Genomic DNA, 14,747 nt, shown 5'->3' on the forward strand with positions numbered 1-14,747 from the left:
ATGAAAAATGTCAGTATGATTACTGAGTTTGTCCTCCTGGGATTATCCAGTGACCCCCAGATCCAGACCATGCTCTTCGTGCTCTTCCTGGGGATTTACCTCCTGACCCTGGTGGGGAATCTGGTGATGATCCTGGTGATCAGGGTTGATCCCCGCCTCCACACACCCATGTACTTCTTCCTTGGACACCTATCCTTCCTGGATCTCAGTTTCTCCTCAGTCACTGTGCCCAAGATGCTACAGAACTTCTTATCTCAGAATAAAAGCATCTCAATGTGGGGATGCATCACTCAGACCTTCTTTTTCACTCTCTCTGGGGGAACAGAAGCTTGTCTGCTCTCTGCCATGGCCTATGACCGCTATGCTGCTATCTGCCACCCTCTGGTCTACACCATGGTCATAAACAGACCTCTCTGTATTGTGATTGTGAGCATAGCATGGGCAGTGGGATTTCTGATTTCCTTGCTGAATAGTCTCTTCATCCACAAGTTGTATTTCTGCGGGTCCAACATCATCCTCCACTTCAGCTGTGAGCTACCTCCTCTCTTTCCTCTGTCCTGTACCGATCCCATTGTCAATGAGATTCTTCTTGCGGTGTCCTGTGCATTTCTAGGGCTGCTGACGCTTCCCCTGATCCTCTTCTCTTACTCCAGAATAATTTCTGCCATTCTGAACATCCGCTCCTCTGAGCGCCAAGCCAAAGCCTTCTCCACCTGCTCCTCCCACCTCACCGTGGTGCTCTTGTTCTATGGGACGGCTCTATTCAGGTACATCAGCCCTGCCTCAGGCTCAGTGTTGGAGCGCGTGGTCTCCATTCAGTACAGTGTGATCACATCCTTGCTGAACCCCCTCATCTACAGCCTCAAGAACCAGGAGGTGAAGGCTGCTCTGCAGAGGATGCTGAAGCAACAAAAGTATGCCTCATGGTACAATAAAAGCTGCGTGATTCTGCTCAGGAAATAGAAAAAAATTATCTCTAAAGAAGAAAGATTTTTATGGGCATAGAGCACTTGGGGAAATTTCATTTCAATTAAATTCAAGTATTTGGGGGTACCAAGGTGGCTCGGTTGGTTGAGGGTCTGACTCTTGATTTCAGCTCAGGTCGTGATCTCATGGTTCATGAGATGTATCCCCACATCAGGCTCCATACTGACAACGCAGAGCCTGCTTGGGAGTCTCTCTGCCCATCCCCCATTTGTACTCCCTCTCAAAATAAATAAAAACTTTAAAAAAAATTAGAAAATGATAAATGTGAGCTCACCCTGTGTCTTTAAAAAAATTCAAGTATTTGTCTGGACTTCAAAGCAAATAAGCTATCACAAAAATGGAGGGTGGGGAAAAGAGTTTGATATATAGGCTCCTATCTAGCAGCCCTTTGCAAAAATAATCTGAGAGGGATCTTGGCTATATTGAGAAGATAGCAGGCTGACACAGATAAAGCGTATTTGGAGCAGAGCAGGGTGTCTGGCCAAATTGATTATTTCTGGATGTGTCTTTGAGGATGTTTCCAGATGAATTTGAATCAATGAACTGAGTAAAGATTACCCTCACCAAGGTGGGGCATTGTTGAAGGCCCAACCTTCAACAATCGGTTGAGGGCCCAAATAGAACAAAACTGCAGTGGTAGGGAAAATTTGCATTCTCTGAGCTGGAACATCCATCTTCTCCTGACCTCAGACACTAGGGCTCCTTGTTCTTGGGCCTTCAGACTCAGATGGGAATTTACACTACTGTCTCCCCTGGTTCTTAGGCTTTTGAGTTTGGATGGAATTACACCACAGGCTTTTCTGGGACTCCAGCTTGCAGACAGCAATCATGGGATTTCTCAGCCTCCATAATCATGCCAGTCAATCCCTCATAACAGATCTCTTTTCCTACAATTGTCTTAGCCAAAAGGCCAAGAAGCAATGTATATCTCTTTTTCTATTCCATTCTCTTCTGTTCTTTCTATTTTTCTGGAAAAGTGTGACCAATACAGCAGGGAAAAGTAAAAATAATAATCAATTGTCAGATTGAAAATCAGTATATTGTACCTATTTTATTTTTCTTAAACTCTCTCATTTGAGGTCTCACATTTAAAAATACAGAATGGGCATTTGATCTAAATATATATTGTATACCAGTATATGGAGTGGAGAATATAACAGCAGCCTACTGAGAAGAATTAAAGAGGACCTAAATAAATGGAGAGTAATATACCATGCTTATGAATTGGTAGCCTGGTTATTGTAAAGATGCCAGTTGTTCCCAAGTTGATTTATATATTCAGAGTAATGTCAGTCAAAAATCCAGAATACTTTTTTTTTTAATATAAAAAGTTGATTCTAAAATTTATATTGGGATGAGCACTGGGTGTTGTATGGAAACCAATTTGACAATAAATTTTATATTAAAAATAGATAGATGCTGGTTCAACATTCGCAAATCAATCAATGTGATACATCACATTAATAAAAGAAAAGATAAGAACCATATGATCCTGTCAATCGATGCAGAAAAGGCCTTTGACAAAATTCAGCAACCTTTCTTAATAAAAACCCTCGAGAAAGTCAGGATAGAAGGAACATACTTAAACATCATAAAAGCCATTTATGAAAAGCCCACAGCTAACATCATCCTCAATGGGGAAAAACTGAGAGCTTTTTCCCTGAGATTAGGAACACGACAGGGATGTCCACTCGCACCGCTGTTGTTTAACATAGTGTTGGAAGTTCTAGCATCAGCAATCAGACAACAAAAGGAAATCAAAGGCATCAACATTGGCAAAGATGAAGTCAAGCTTTCACTTTTTGCAGATGACATGATATTATACATGGAAAATCCGATAGACTCCACCAGAAGTCTGCTAGAACTGGTACATGAATTTAGCAAAGTTGCAGGATACAAAATCAATGTACAGAAATCAGTTGCATTCTTATACACTAATAATGAAGCAACAGAAAGACAAATAAAGAAACTGATCCCATTCACAATTGCACCAAGAAGCGTAAGATACCTAGGAATAAATCTAACCAAAGATGTACAAGATCTGTATGCTGAAATCTATAGAAAGCTTATGAAGGAAATTGAAGAAGATATAAAGAAATGGAAAAACATTCCGTGCTCAAGGGTTGGAAGAATAAATATTGTCAAAATGTCAATACTACCCAAAGCTATCTACACATTCAATGCAATCCCAATCAAAATTGCACCAGCATTCTTCTTGAAACTAGAACAAGCAATCCTAAAATTCATATGGAACCACAAAAGGCCCCGAATAGCCAAAGTAATTTTGAAGAAGAAGACCAAAGCAGGAGGCATCACAATCCCAGACTTTAGCCTCTACTACAAAGCTGTCATCATCAAGACAGCATGGTATTGGCACAAAAACAGACACATAGACCAATGGAATAGAATAGAAACCCCAGAACTAGACTCACAAACGTATGGCCAACTAATCTTTGACAAAGCAGGAAAGAACATCCAATGGAAAAAAGACAGTCTCTTTAACAAATGGTGCTGGGAGAACTGGACAGCAACATGCAGAAGATTGAAACTAGACCACTTTCTCACACCATTCACAAAAATAAACTCAAAATGGATAAAGGACCTGAATTGGATGTGAGACAGGAAACCATCAAAACCCTAGAGGAGAAAGCAGGAAAAGACCTCTGACCTCAGCCGTAGCAATTTCTTACTTGGCACATCCCCAAAGGCAAGGGAATTAAAAGCAAAAGTGAATTACTGGGACCTTATGAAAATAAAAAGCTTCTGCACAGCAAAGGAAACAATCAACAAAACTAAAAGGCAACCAATGGAATGGGAAAAGATATTTGCAAATGACATCGGACAAAGGGCTACTATCCAAAATCTATAAAGAGCTCACCAAACTCCACACCCGAAAAGCAAATAACCCAGTGAAGAAATGGGCAGAAAACATGAATACACACTTCTCTAAAGAAGACATCCGGATGGCCAACAGGCACATGAAAAGATGTTCAATGTCGCTCCTCATCAGGGAAATACAAATCAAAAACACACTCAGATATCACCTCACGCCAGTCAGAGTGGCCAAAATGAACAAATCAGGAGACTATAGATGCTGGAGAGGGTGTGGAGAAACGGGAACCCTCTTGCACTGTTGGTGGGAATGCAAATTGGTGCAGCCACTCTGGAAAGCAGTGTGGAGGTTCCTCAGAAACTTAAAAATAGACCTACCCTATGACCCAGCAGTAGCACTGCTAGGAATTTACCCAAGGGATACAGGAGTACTGATGCATAGGGGCACCAATGTTTATAGCAGCACTCTCAACAATAGCCAAATTATGGAAAGAGTCTAAATGTCCATCAACTGATGAATGGATAAAAAAATTGTGGTTTATATACACAATGGAGTACTACGTGGCAATGAGAAAGAATGAAATATGGCCCTTTGTAGCAACATGGACGGAACTGGAGAGTGTGATGCTAAGTGAAATAAGCCATACAGAGAAAGACAGATACCATATGTTTTCACTCTTATGTGGATCCTGAGAAACTTAACAGAAACCCATGGGGGAGGGGAAGAAAAAAAAAAAGAGAGTGGAAGAGAGCCAAAGCATAAGAGACTCTTAAAAACAGAACAAACTGAGGGTTGATGGGGGCTGGGAGGGAGGGGAGGGTGGGTGATGGGTATTGAGGAGGGCACCTTTTGGGATGAGCACTGGGTGTTGTATGGAAACCAATTTGACAATAAATTTCATATATTGAAAAAAAAAATAAAATGTATGAGAAAAAAATAAAAAAGAAAAAAAAGGAAAAAATAAATAAAAACTAAAAAAAGATAAAAAATAAAGTAAAATTTATGTAGAAGCAAAATGGTCCAAAAAATGCCAAGCTACCCTTGAAGCTAAAAATAACAAGGTAGGGCCACTTGTGTGGTTGAGTCGGTTAAGCGTCTGACTTTGGCTCAGGTCATGATCTCGCGGTTTGTGGGTTGGAGCCCCACGTCTGGCCTTGTGCTGACAGCTGGACCCTGGAACCTGCTAAGGATTCTGTGTCTCCCTCTCTCTCTGCCCCTTCCCCTGCTCTCTCTCTCTCTCTCTCAAAGTAAATACACATTAAAAAAAGAACAAGGTAAATGATCTTGTTTCACCAGACATCAAGATTTATTATAAAACGGTAACTAAGATTTTCTATTACTAACACAGAGACAAACAAATACACCAATGGACAAGGAAAGAGAACTCAGAAATGGGCCTGAAATACAGAAATGGATACTGAGATCAGAAGACATATCAATTCATTCAGGATAGACTTTTCAGTCAGTAGGGCTGGGATGATTAATTATCCATGTAGAAAATTAATGAAATTTTATCCTCACCCACCATATGTAAAAATCAATTCCCATTAGACTAAACTACTAAATGTGAAAGGCAAAACTATAAATCTTTTATAAAATAGTACAGGACAATGTATTGATCATAGAGAAGGATTTTTAAAAACAAGATATGAAAAGCACTAAGTATAAAAAGTTGATAAATACAATTATATTAAAATTATGAACTTTATCAAAACTCTCTTAGGAATGAAAAGACAAGCCACAAAGTGGGAAAAATATTTGCCACACATATGGATACCAAAAATCCCAATATCCTACATTATAAAAAGAAAAAAAATCATTCTGATAGAAAAATGAGCAAAAAGAACAGGAACTTGATAGAAGAGGAAGTCTAAATCTTTAAGTTTCTCAGCCTTAATAGTAGTCATGCAAATTAAAGCCACAATGAAAAGGACCATTAAACAGGTATCAGAAGGGGAAAAATTAAGGAGTCCAATAAAATGAAGTATTGGCAATAATGTGGAACAATGAGGACTCTCATTTTAGGAAAAGTTTCAGTGACCCATTATATGGTAAAGTTAATTCAGCCCAGAATTCCACTAGGTATTTATCCTAGAGAAACTCATACTCATTGCTCCAAAATAAATGTACAAGAATGTTCATAGTAGCACTGTTTGTAATAACCAAAATCAGAAAATAACTCAAATGGCCATGTATAATAGAAATAGATAAATTTTGATATATCCATACTGTGAAGTGAATATAATCAATGAAAATTAACAAACTATAGTCATATAGAATAGCATGAATGAATCTTGAATATAATATTGAACGAAATTATATGTAATACATTATTCTATTCATATAAAATTCAAGTAAAGGCAGGGGCGCCTGGGTGGCTCAGTTGGTTAAGCGTCTGACTTCAGCTCAGGTCATGATTTCGCGGTCTGTGAGTTCAAGCCCCGTGTCGGGCTCTGGGCTGATGGCTCAGAGCCTGGAGCCTGCTTCCGATTCTGTGTCTCCCTCTCTCTCTGCCCCTCCCCCATTCATGCTCTGTCTCTGTCTTAAAAATAAATAAAATGTTAAAAAAAAATTCAAGTAAAGGCAAACAGGACTATTTTATTTAGAGATGCATTATAAATGGTAATACCATAAAGTAAGCAAGGAAATCAGTAAGAATGTTAGGGCAGCTTGGGTTATCATAAGAGGGGAAGGAACAAGGTTCATATAATGGAGTGGTATACTTTCCCAGTGCTGATAATCTTTAAAAAAATGTTAATTTTTTTCTTATAGTGTTCACCTAGATCTTTGCTTTATAATTATTTGTTAAACTATACAGATATGTTACATGTACTTAAATCTTAAAAAATCTTATATAGTGTTTACATAGATCTTTACTTTGTAATTATTTGCTAAACTATACATATATGTTACATGTACTATTCAGGATGTATGGCATATTTCAAAATTCCTTAAAAACTGTAAACATCAAAATAAATGGTGAAATACTGAAGTAATTACTATTAAAATCAGAAATTGGGCAGAGATGCCTGTCTTCTCCACTATTTCCTAATATTGTTTTGAAGATTATAACTAAGGTAATAAGACATGATGATGAAATACTTAGAATGATCGTAGAAAACCAGTTACTTATTCTTATATGCAGATAATGTGATTATATTCATAGATAATTCAATAGGGTGGGGTGAAAAGTATGAGAAGTAATAAGAGAAACTAAGTTGGCAACACACAAAATAAATACAAAAAAAAATAGCCTTTTACTATCCTGTCAGTAACCAATTTGAACTGGAAATGGAAAAAAAAAATCATTCATTCACATTAGCAACAAAATCACAAAATAACTTATAATAAACTTAACCAAAAAAAAAGTACAAGGGCACCTGGGTGGCTCAGTCGGTTAAGTGGCCAACTTTGGCTCAGGTCATTATCTCGCAGTTCGTGAGTTCAAGCCCTGCATCGGGCTCTGTCTGACAGCTCAGAGCCTGGAGCCCACTTCTGATTTCTGTGTCCTCCTCTCTCTGCCCCTCCCCTGCTTGTGCTCTGTCTCTCTCACTCTCTAAAATAAATAATAAAATGTTAAAAAAAAAAAAAGGTACAGAATTTGTATGAATAAAACTATACTGAGTGACATGAAACAAGCTCTGAATAAATGGAAAGACATACCACATGGCTGTCCTCAGCAAAATATTAATAATAATTAATAATAATAATAATAATAATAGAATATATTTGAAGGAAATTGAGCATCTCAAGAAATCAAAGAGAAAGCTGAAGATCCAAACTTCGGGTAGGTCAGGAGTTAGAGTACCTGTGGAGATCTAAGTCATGGAAATTAATGAATAATCTCTTCAGATTGTCCCCCTATTGGACAACCATAACCTTTGATAATGAAAATGCCTGAGTGAAAGGGTCCAACTGGCCTAGATTAAGTCACCTTGTGCTTGAGAAAGGACATATAATGCCATTTTCCTATCTAACCCAACTTTTTAACCTGCCCTTTAAAAGGATCTACAACTCAGCAGTCACAAAAAAGACAACAGCACTCCTGTTTTAGTGAGCATGTGGTTGGCTCAATATATAAACTTGGTTTGGCACCTGAGTCACAAGGTCAGACAGATATGTCCATAAATTATTAAAGCACAGTCCTATGGTCTATAAGTACTTTTCCTTAGCTTTAAGGCGCATTTCTACATCATTGCTTTGATTCTTATTGGCAATATATATTGACCTATTTTTCTCAGCCTGCCTGGGTAGTCACTTTTCTTGAAGTGATCCTGATGGAAGCCTCCTTGAGTGGCCAGGACAGGCCACCTTCACCTTTCACTGTATCCTGACTTTGAGCTCTGAACCATTCTGAAGGTTCTCTTGGCCTTTCCCCTACTCTCCAGGATTAGGCTTCCTTAGCAGGCCATCCTCCTCACTTCCTACTGGTGCATTTGTTGTGTTAGTGAAGGTCCTACTACTTGCATGGGCTCAGCAATCTTTGAACTCTCGGCACAAAGGCAGTCAATGAGCCAAACTCTGCAGCCTTCTTCTTGACCAAATTCAAGATCACTTCTCTGTCTTGAGACTCATGTGCCTCTAAATGGTATGGTCTGATGACAGAGTTAGCCTTCCCAGCCCAGGTATGACCAAATGTGATGCACCCTATTGCAGCCCAAACTGTGATTTTTTTTGCTTCACCTCTGATCTTTTTCTTTTCTCTAATACCCTGCATCCCTAAGCCATGTGTTCAAATTTGGATTCTTATATCTCCTTTTACCTGATACAGGCTTAAAAGTTCTTTTGTATTTTTCTAGAAATGAAAATACCATTTGCTGGTGAAGCAAACATGAAAAATCAAGCTTGGGTGATTGATTGTGACTGTGATTGTGGTCTACTCTTCCACAAACTATTGCCTTGTATCCAAAGTTTTTGCTAAACAGAGATGAGGTCTGGAAAATTAAGACCTTAACCCATGGACCTTTGGAGCCCTATGAGGGTTAGAAGGCATTAATAGATGAAGAACTTGAACTGAACTGGGCAGCTAGACAGGCTATGCAGGTTGAGTCAGCCCTGGCTACCAATTTTGCTATATAATCACCATACACCATTGAAAAGTGAAGTTAAAAGGTTTCATATAGTATGGGTCAGTTCTAATAGAATTTGGGCCTTGGAATTGGTGAGTTAACTAGATGGTGACTTTGTGAAAGTTATTGAACCCATGTGATCCTATATTCTTATATGTAAAATTAACTTAATAAAGGATAATTTTATTTTTGCTTTCATTCTCTCAACAGTTTTATGTTAAACATCTGCCATTTACAGATGGGAAAACTGAGGCTCAGCGGGGTTATTTAATAGCTTATTCCTACAGAGCAGAACTAGGACTAGGTATTTTGATCTCAATACCTGTGTTTATCCTGACTTCACCACACTTTCATTTCCAAGGCCCTGATCATCCCAAAGCACCTATTGCTTAGATAGAATTCTGGATAATCTTTTTATTTAAAAAATACATCTTCCTATTGTTATTTTGGTGATATTGTTATAAATAAAATTTGGGGGTAGTTGAAAACAAGAAAGGGAAGGAAGGAAGGGAGGAAGGAAGGAATGAAGGGAGGAAGAAAAAGGAAAAACGGAAGGGAGGAAGTAAGGAAGAAGGTGTGGGTGTGGGGAAGGAGGGAGGGAAGGAGGAAGGAAGGAAAGAACTGCCCCTAGAAGAGTAGGTATTATATTTCCCATATTTAAAGAAAATAAATGTTATAAAATAGTATTAATTAACAATATGATAAAATATATTTGAAATTCATATTTTATATTTGTTTTTCATCCCAATTATCAGTACTTATTTTATTAAAAAAACATTTAATGTCTAATGTTTTGGACCAAGAACAGGGAATAAGGAGCAAGATGATTGACATATACCTTAGGGAGATTTCCACTTTCAAGGATCTTCATTCAACATTCAGTGGGCCTGATGTATTAAGTATTCAATACTCGGTGCTTGGTTTCTGGGATAAAGGTTGGGTTGGTTAATATAGTTACTCCCATAAATATTTTACCATCTGCCTTAGTTTTCTAGGGCTACCATTAACAAAGTACCACAAGTTGTGTGGCTTAAAACAACAAAAAGCTATTGTCTCACGATTCTGGAAGTTGTTAATTTTGTCACTCCAAAGTTGGTTCCTTCTGAGTGCTCTAAGAGAGAATTGTTCTAGGCCTCCTCCCATCTTCAGTAGCCTTGGACATTCCTTAGACCCTGTCTTCCCATTGCATCCCTCTAATTCTCTGTCCTCACATGGCATTCTCCCTGTGTCTTCATATTATAATCTTCCTTCTATCCATGTCTGGCTCTGTGTCCAAATTGCCCCTTTTCCTAAGGATACCAGTCATATTAGGTTAGGGACCACCCTAATTATTAACTTGATTGCCTCTGTAAAGACCTTATTTCCAAATAAGATTGTATTCTGAAGTGCAGGATATTAAGACTTCAACATATCTTTTTTTGAGAGACACAATTGCAGTTCCACCCATAACACCTTCTATCTTTCCTTTTTTTCCTGTAAAGTTTGACAAATTAGTTGCAAACCAAATGACTGTGCTCCAGTTTATTCTGATCAATATGATTTTTCATATTGCCATTATGCTATAATGAAAACTCATTTTTTTCTTTTATTATACATTTAAGAAATGCCTAGAAAAGTAAATTCAAGTAGAGGTTATACAAGGATGAAGAAAAATAGAGTATTCCTAGAAATAAAAGTATCAGCTTTGTAAAATATGAAAAAATGAAGACAAGATATTACAAAGAGTTAAGTTGTATCTGCTCTAAGGAAAGTCCTCCAGATGGTGAGATTCCAAAACCATCATCCATGGGCTGCTGGATTGCCATATTGACTGTCATCGTATTCTACTCAGTTTTGCTTCTTTTTTGGGGGGTGGGAGGGGGCAGAGCACAAGCAAGGGAAAGGCAGAGAGAGAGGGAAAGGGACAGAGGATCCAGAGCAAGCTCTGTACTGACAGCATAGAGCCCAATGTGGGTCTCAAACTCATGAACCATGAGATCACAGCCTGAGCCAAAGTTGGACACTCAACTGACTGAGCCACTCAGGTGTCCCTACACAGTCTTGCTTCTGACCAGAGAGTTCATTTACTAGAAAAAAATTATGAGCAATGTGCTCATGCCAATGGAGTTTATTGGTTTTACCATATTCTCCATCACCCTGACGCTGCCATTATAAAATGGAAGAATGGCCTTTTGAAATCTCATTTATCATGGCAGCTGAGTGACAACACTTTGTGGGACTGAAGCAGTGTCCTACTGTAGCAGTTCTCAAATTATTTGGTATCAGAATCCCTGTTACACCATACACAAAAATAAACTCAAAATGGATGAAAGACCTAAATGTGAGACAGGAAAACATCAAAACCCTACAGGAGAAAGCAGGCAACAGCCTCTTTGACCTCAGCTGCAGCAGTTTCTTGCTGACACATCCCCAAGGGCAAGGGAATTGAAAGCAAAATGAACTATTGGGACCTCATCAAGATAAAAAGCTTCTGCACTGCAATGGAAACAATCAACAAAACTTAAAGGCAACTGATGGAATGAGAAAAGATAGTTGCAAATGACATATCAGATAAAGGGTTAATATCCAAAATCTATAAAGAACTTCCCAAACTCAACCCCCAAAAAACAAAAAATCCAGTGAAGAAATGGGCAGAAGACATGAATACACACTTTTCCAATGAAGACATCCAGATGGCCAACAGACACATGAAAAGATGCTCAACGTCACTCATCATCAGGGAAATATAAATCAAAGCCACACTGAGATACCACCTCACACTGGTCTGAGTGGCTAAAATGAACAAGTCAAGCAACAACAGATGCTGGTGAGGATGTGGAGAAATGGGAACCCTCTTGCCCTGTTGGTGGGAATGCAAACTGGTGCAGCCGCTCTGGAAAACAGAGTGGAGGTTCGTCAAAAATAGAACTACCCTATGACCCAGCAATAGCATTACTAGGAATTTATCCAAAGGATACAGGAGTACTGATTCATAGGGGTACATTTACCCCAATGTTTATAGCAGTGCTTTCAACATAGCCGAATTATGGAAAGAGTCTAAATGTCCACCAACTGATGAATGGATAAAGAAGATGTGGTTTGAATATACAATGGAATACTACTTGGCAATGAGAAAGAATGAAATCATGCCATTTGCAGCAATGTGAATGGAACTGGAAGGAATTATGCTGAGTGAAATAAATCAGAGAAAGATACCATATGTTTTCACTCATATGTGGATCTTGAGAAATTGAACAGAAGACCATAGAGGAAGGGAAGGGGAAAAAATAGTTACAGAGAGGGAGGGAGGCAAACCATAAGAGATTCTTAAATACAGAGAACAAACTGAGGGCTAATGGGGGGAGGGGGAGAGAGGAAAATGGGTGATGGGCATTGAGGAGGGCACTTGTTGGGATGAGTACTAGGTGTTGTATGTAAGCGATGAACCACGGGGATCTACCCCAAAAACCAAGAGCACACTTTACACACTATGTTAGCCAATTTGACAATAAATTATATTTTTAAAAAAAGAATCCCTGTTATATTCTTAAAACTTATTGAAGACTCCAAAGGTATCTTTTTAACGTGGGTTATACCTATTGATATTTACTGTTTTATAAATTAAAATGGAGAGGGGCACCTGGATGGCTCAGTAAGTTCAGGGTCCAACTCTTGATTTTGGTTCAGGTCATGATCTCACCATAATGAGATGGAGCCCTGAGTTGGGCTCCATGTTGGGCGTAGAGCCTGCTTAAGATTCTCTCTCTCTCCCTCTGCCCCTCCCCCACTCACACTCTCAAAAAATTTTAATTAAAACTGAGAATTTAAAAAATGTTTTTCAATTCACCTAAAAATAACAATAATAAATCCATTCTGTGTTAACATAAGTAGCATTTGTTAATGTTTTATTTTTATTTATTTTGAGAGAGAGAGAGAGAGAGAGCAAGCACAAGCAGAGGAGGGGCAGAGAGAGAGAAGGAGAGAGAATCCCAAGCAGGCTGCATGCTGTCAGTGCAGAGGCTGACTCGGAGCCTGATCTCATCAACCATGAGATCATGACCTGAACCAAAATCGAGAGTCGGAGGCTTAACCAACTGAGCCACCGAGGTGCCCAACATAAGTATCATTGTCACTAAAATAATTATATTTTCTGAAACAAAAAAATGAGAAGAGTAGCATTGTTATACATTTTTATAAATCTTTTTAATGTCTGACTTAATGAAGATAGCTGAACCTGTTTTTTCTGAAGTATATGAAGAATATCCTGCCTCAGACAGATACATTATTGAAAAAGGAGGAGCATTTTCAGATCTGAAACTATATCAATGATTGTTTCATACTCTGTTAAAATACATTGGTCTATATTGCATTTTGAGTAGAACTTTCATCCAGGCATGATTTTTAAAATACCATGCATTGGTCATATGAGAAATACTGGTTCCCTGATGTTCCAAATATGTATTATACAGATGTTCCAAATATTAACTTAGTTACTTAGATAATATAAAAAATCACATCCAAAAATATCATCACCAATCTCAGAATGTTACCACTAGCAACAAATAATGTCAGTTTTATTTTTCTCTGTCATGCTTATTTATGTTGATTTTAAGAAAAAGTCTGGCAAATATTTTTTTTAATTTAAATTTTAGTTAACATACAGTGCAATATTGGTTTCAGGAGTAGAATTCAGTGATTCATCACTTACATACAACATCCAGTGCTCATCACAACAAGTGTGCCCTTCTTAATAACCATCACCCATCTAGCCAATCCCCCATCCACTTTCCTCCATCAACCTTCAGTTTACTCTTGTGGTTTGTTTCCCTCTCTCATTTTCCCCCCAATTCCCATATGTTCATCTGTTTTGTTTCTTAGATTCTACATATGAGTTAAATCATATGGTATTTGTCTTTCTCTGATTGACTTATTTCACTAGCGTAATACATTCTAGCTCCATCCATGTTATTGCAAATGGTAAGATTGCATTCTTTTTGATGGCTGAGTAACATTTCATTGTATATATGTGCCACATTTTCTTTATCCATTCATCAGTCAGTGGACTTTTGGGCTCTCTCCATAGTTTGACTATTGTTTATAATGCTACCATAAATGTCAGGGTGCATGTACCCCTTTGAATCTGTATTTTTGTATCTTTTGGGTAAATACCAAGTAGTGCAATTGCTAGATCATAGGGTAGTTCTATTTTTACCTTTCTGAGGAACCTCCATGATGTTCTCCAGAGTGGGTGCACCAGTTTGCATTACCACCAACAGTGCAAAAGGGTTCCCCTTTCTCCTCATCCTTGCCAACACCTGTTGTTTCTTGTGTTGTTAATTTTAGCCATTTCTGACAGGTGTGAGGTGGTATCTCATTGTGGCTTTGATTTGTATTTCCTGATGATGAATGATGTTGAGCATTTTTTCATATGTCTGTTAGCCATCTGGATGTCTTCTTTGTAACAGTGTCTGTTCATCTCTTCTGACCTTTTTTAAACTGGTTTATTTGTTTTTTGAGTGTGGAGCTTGATAATTTCTTTAAAGATTTTGAATACTAACCCTTTATCAGATATGCAAATATCTTCTCCCATTCCGTACACTGCCTTTTAGTTTTGTTGATTGTTTCCTTTGCTGTGCAGAAGCTTTCTATCTTGATGAAGTCCCAATAGTTCATTTTTGCTTTTGTTTCTCTTGCCTTCTGCAATGTGTTTAGTAGGAAGTTGCTGCAACTGAGGTCAAAGAGGTTGCTGCCTGTGTTCTCCTCTAAGATTTTAATAGTTTCCTATCTCAATTTAGGTCTTTCATCCATTTTGAATACATTCTCTCAAGCAAAAGTGCTATTCTGTTTTTTTCAAAAAGTAATTACTTCAGTTCACAACT

The 14,747-nt window shown here is 38.1% G+C and overlaps 1 protein-coding gene across 1 annotated transcript in view; it reads left to right on the forward strand.

Moving 5' to 3' along the window:
* The window catches only part of LOC121039013 (olfactory receptor 1440-like), a 24,736-nt gene continuing 9,989 nt past the window's right edge, over positions 1-14,747 (forward strand). Inside the window, exon 1 of the mRNA XM_040489028.1 lies at positions 1-926. Within this exon, the coding sequence (XP_040344962.1) occupies positions 1-926 (926 nt within the window). The remainder of the gene's footprint in view (positions 927-14,747) is intronic.

The sequence above is a fragment of the Herpailurus yagouaroundi genome, unplaced genomic scaffold, assembly GCF_014898765.1.
Source record: "Herpailurus yagouaroundi ecotype Mexico unplaced genomic scaffold, PumYag 166, whole genome shotgun sequence".
NCBI classification, from domain to species: domain Eukaryota; kingdom Metazoa; phylum Chordata; class Mammalia; order Carnivora; family Felidae; genus Herpailurus; species Herpailurus yagouaroundi.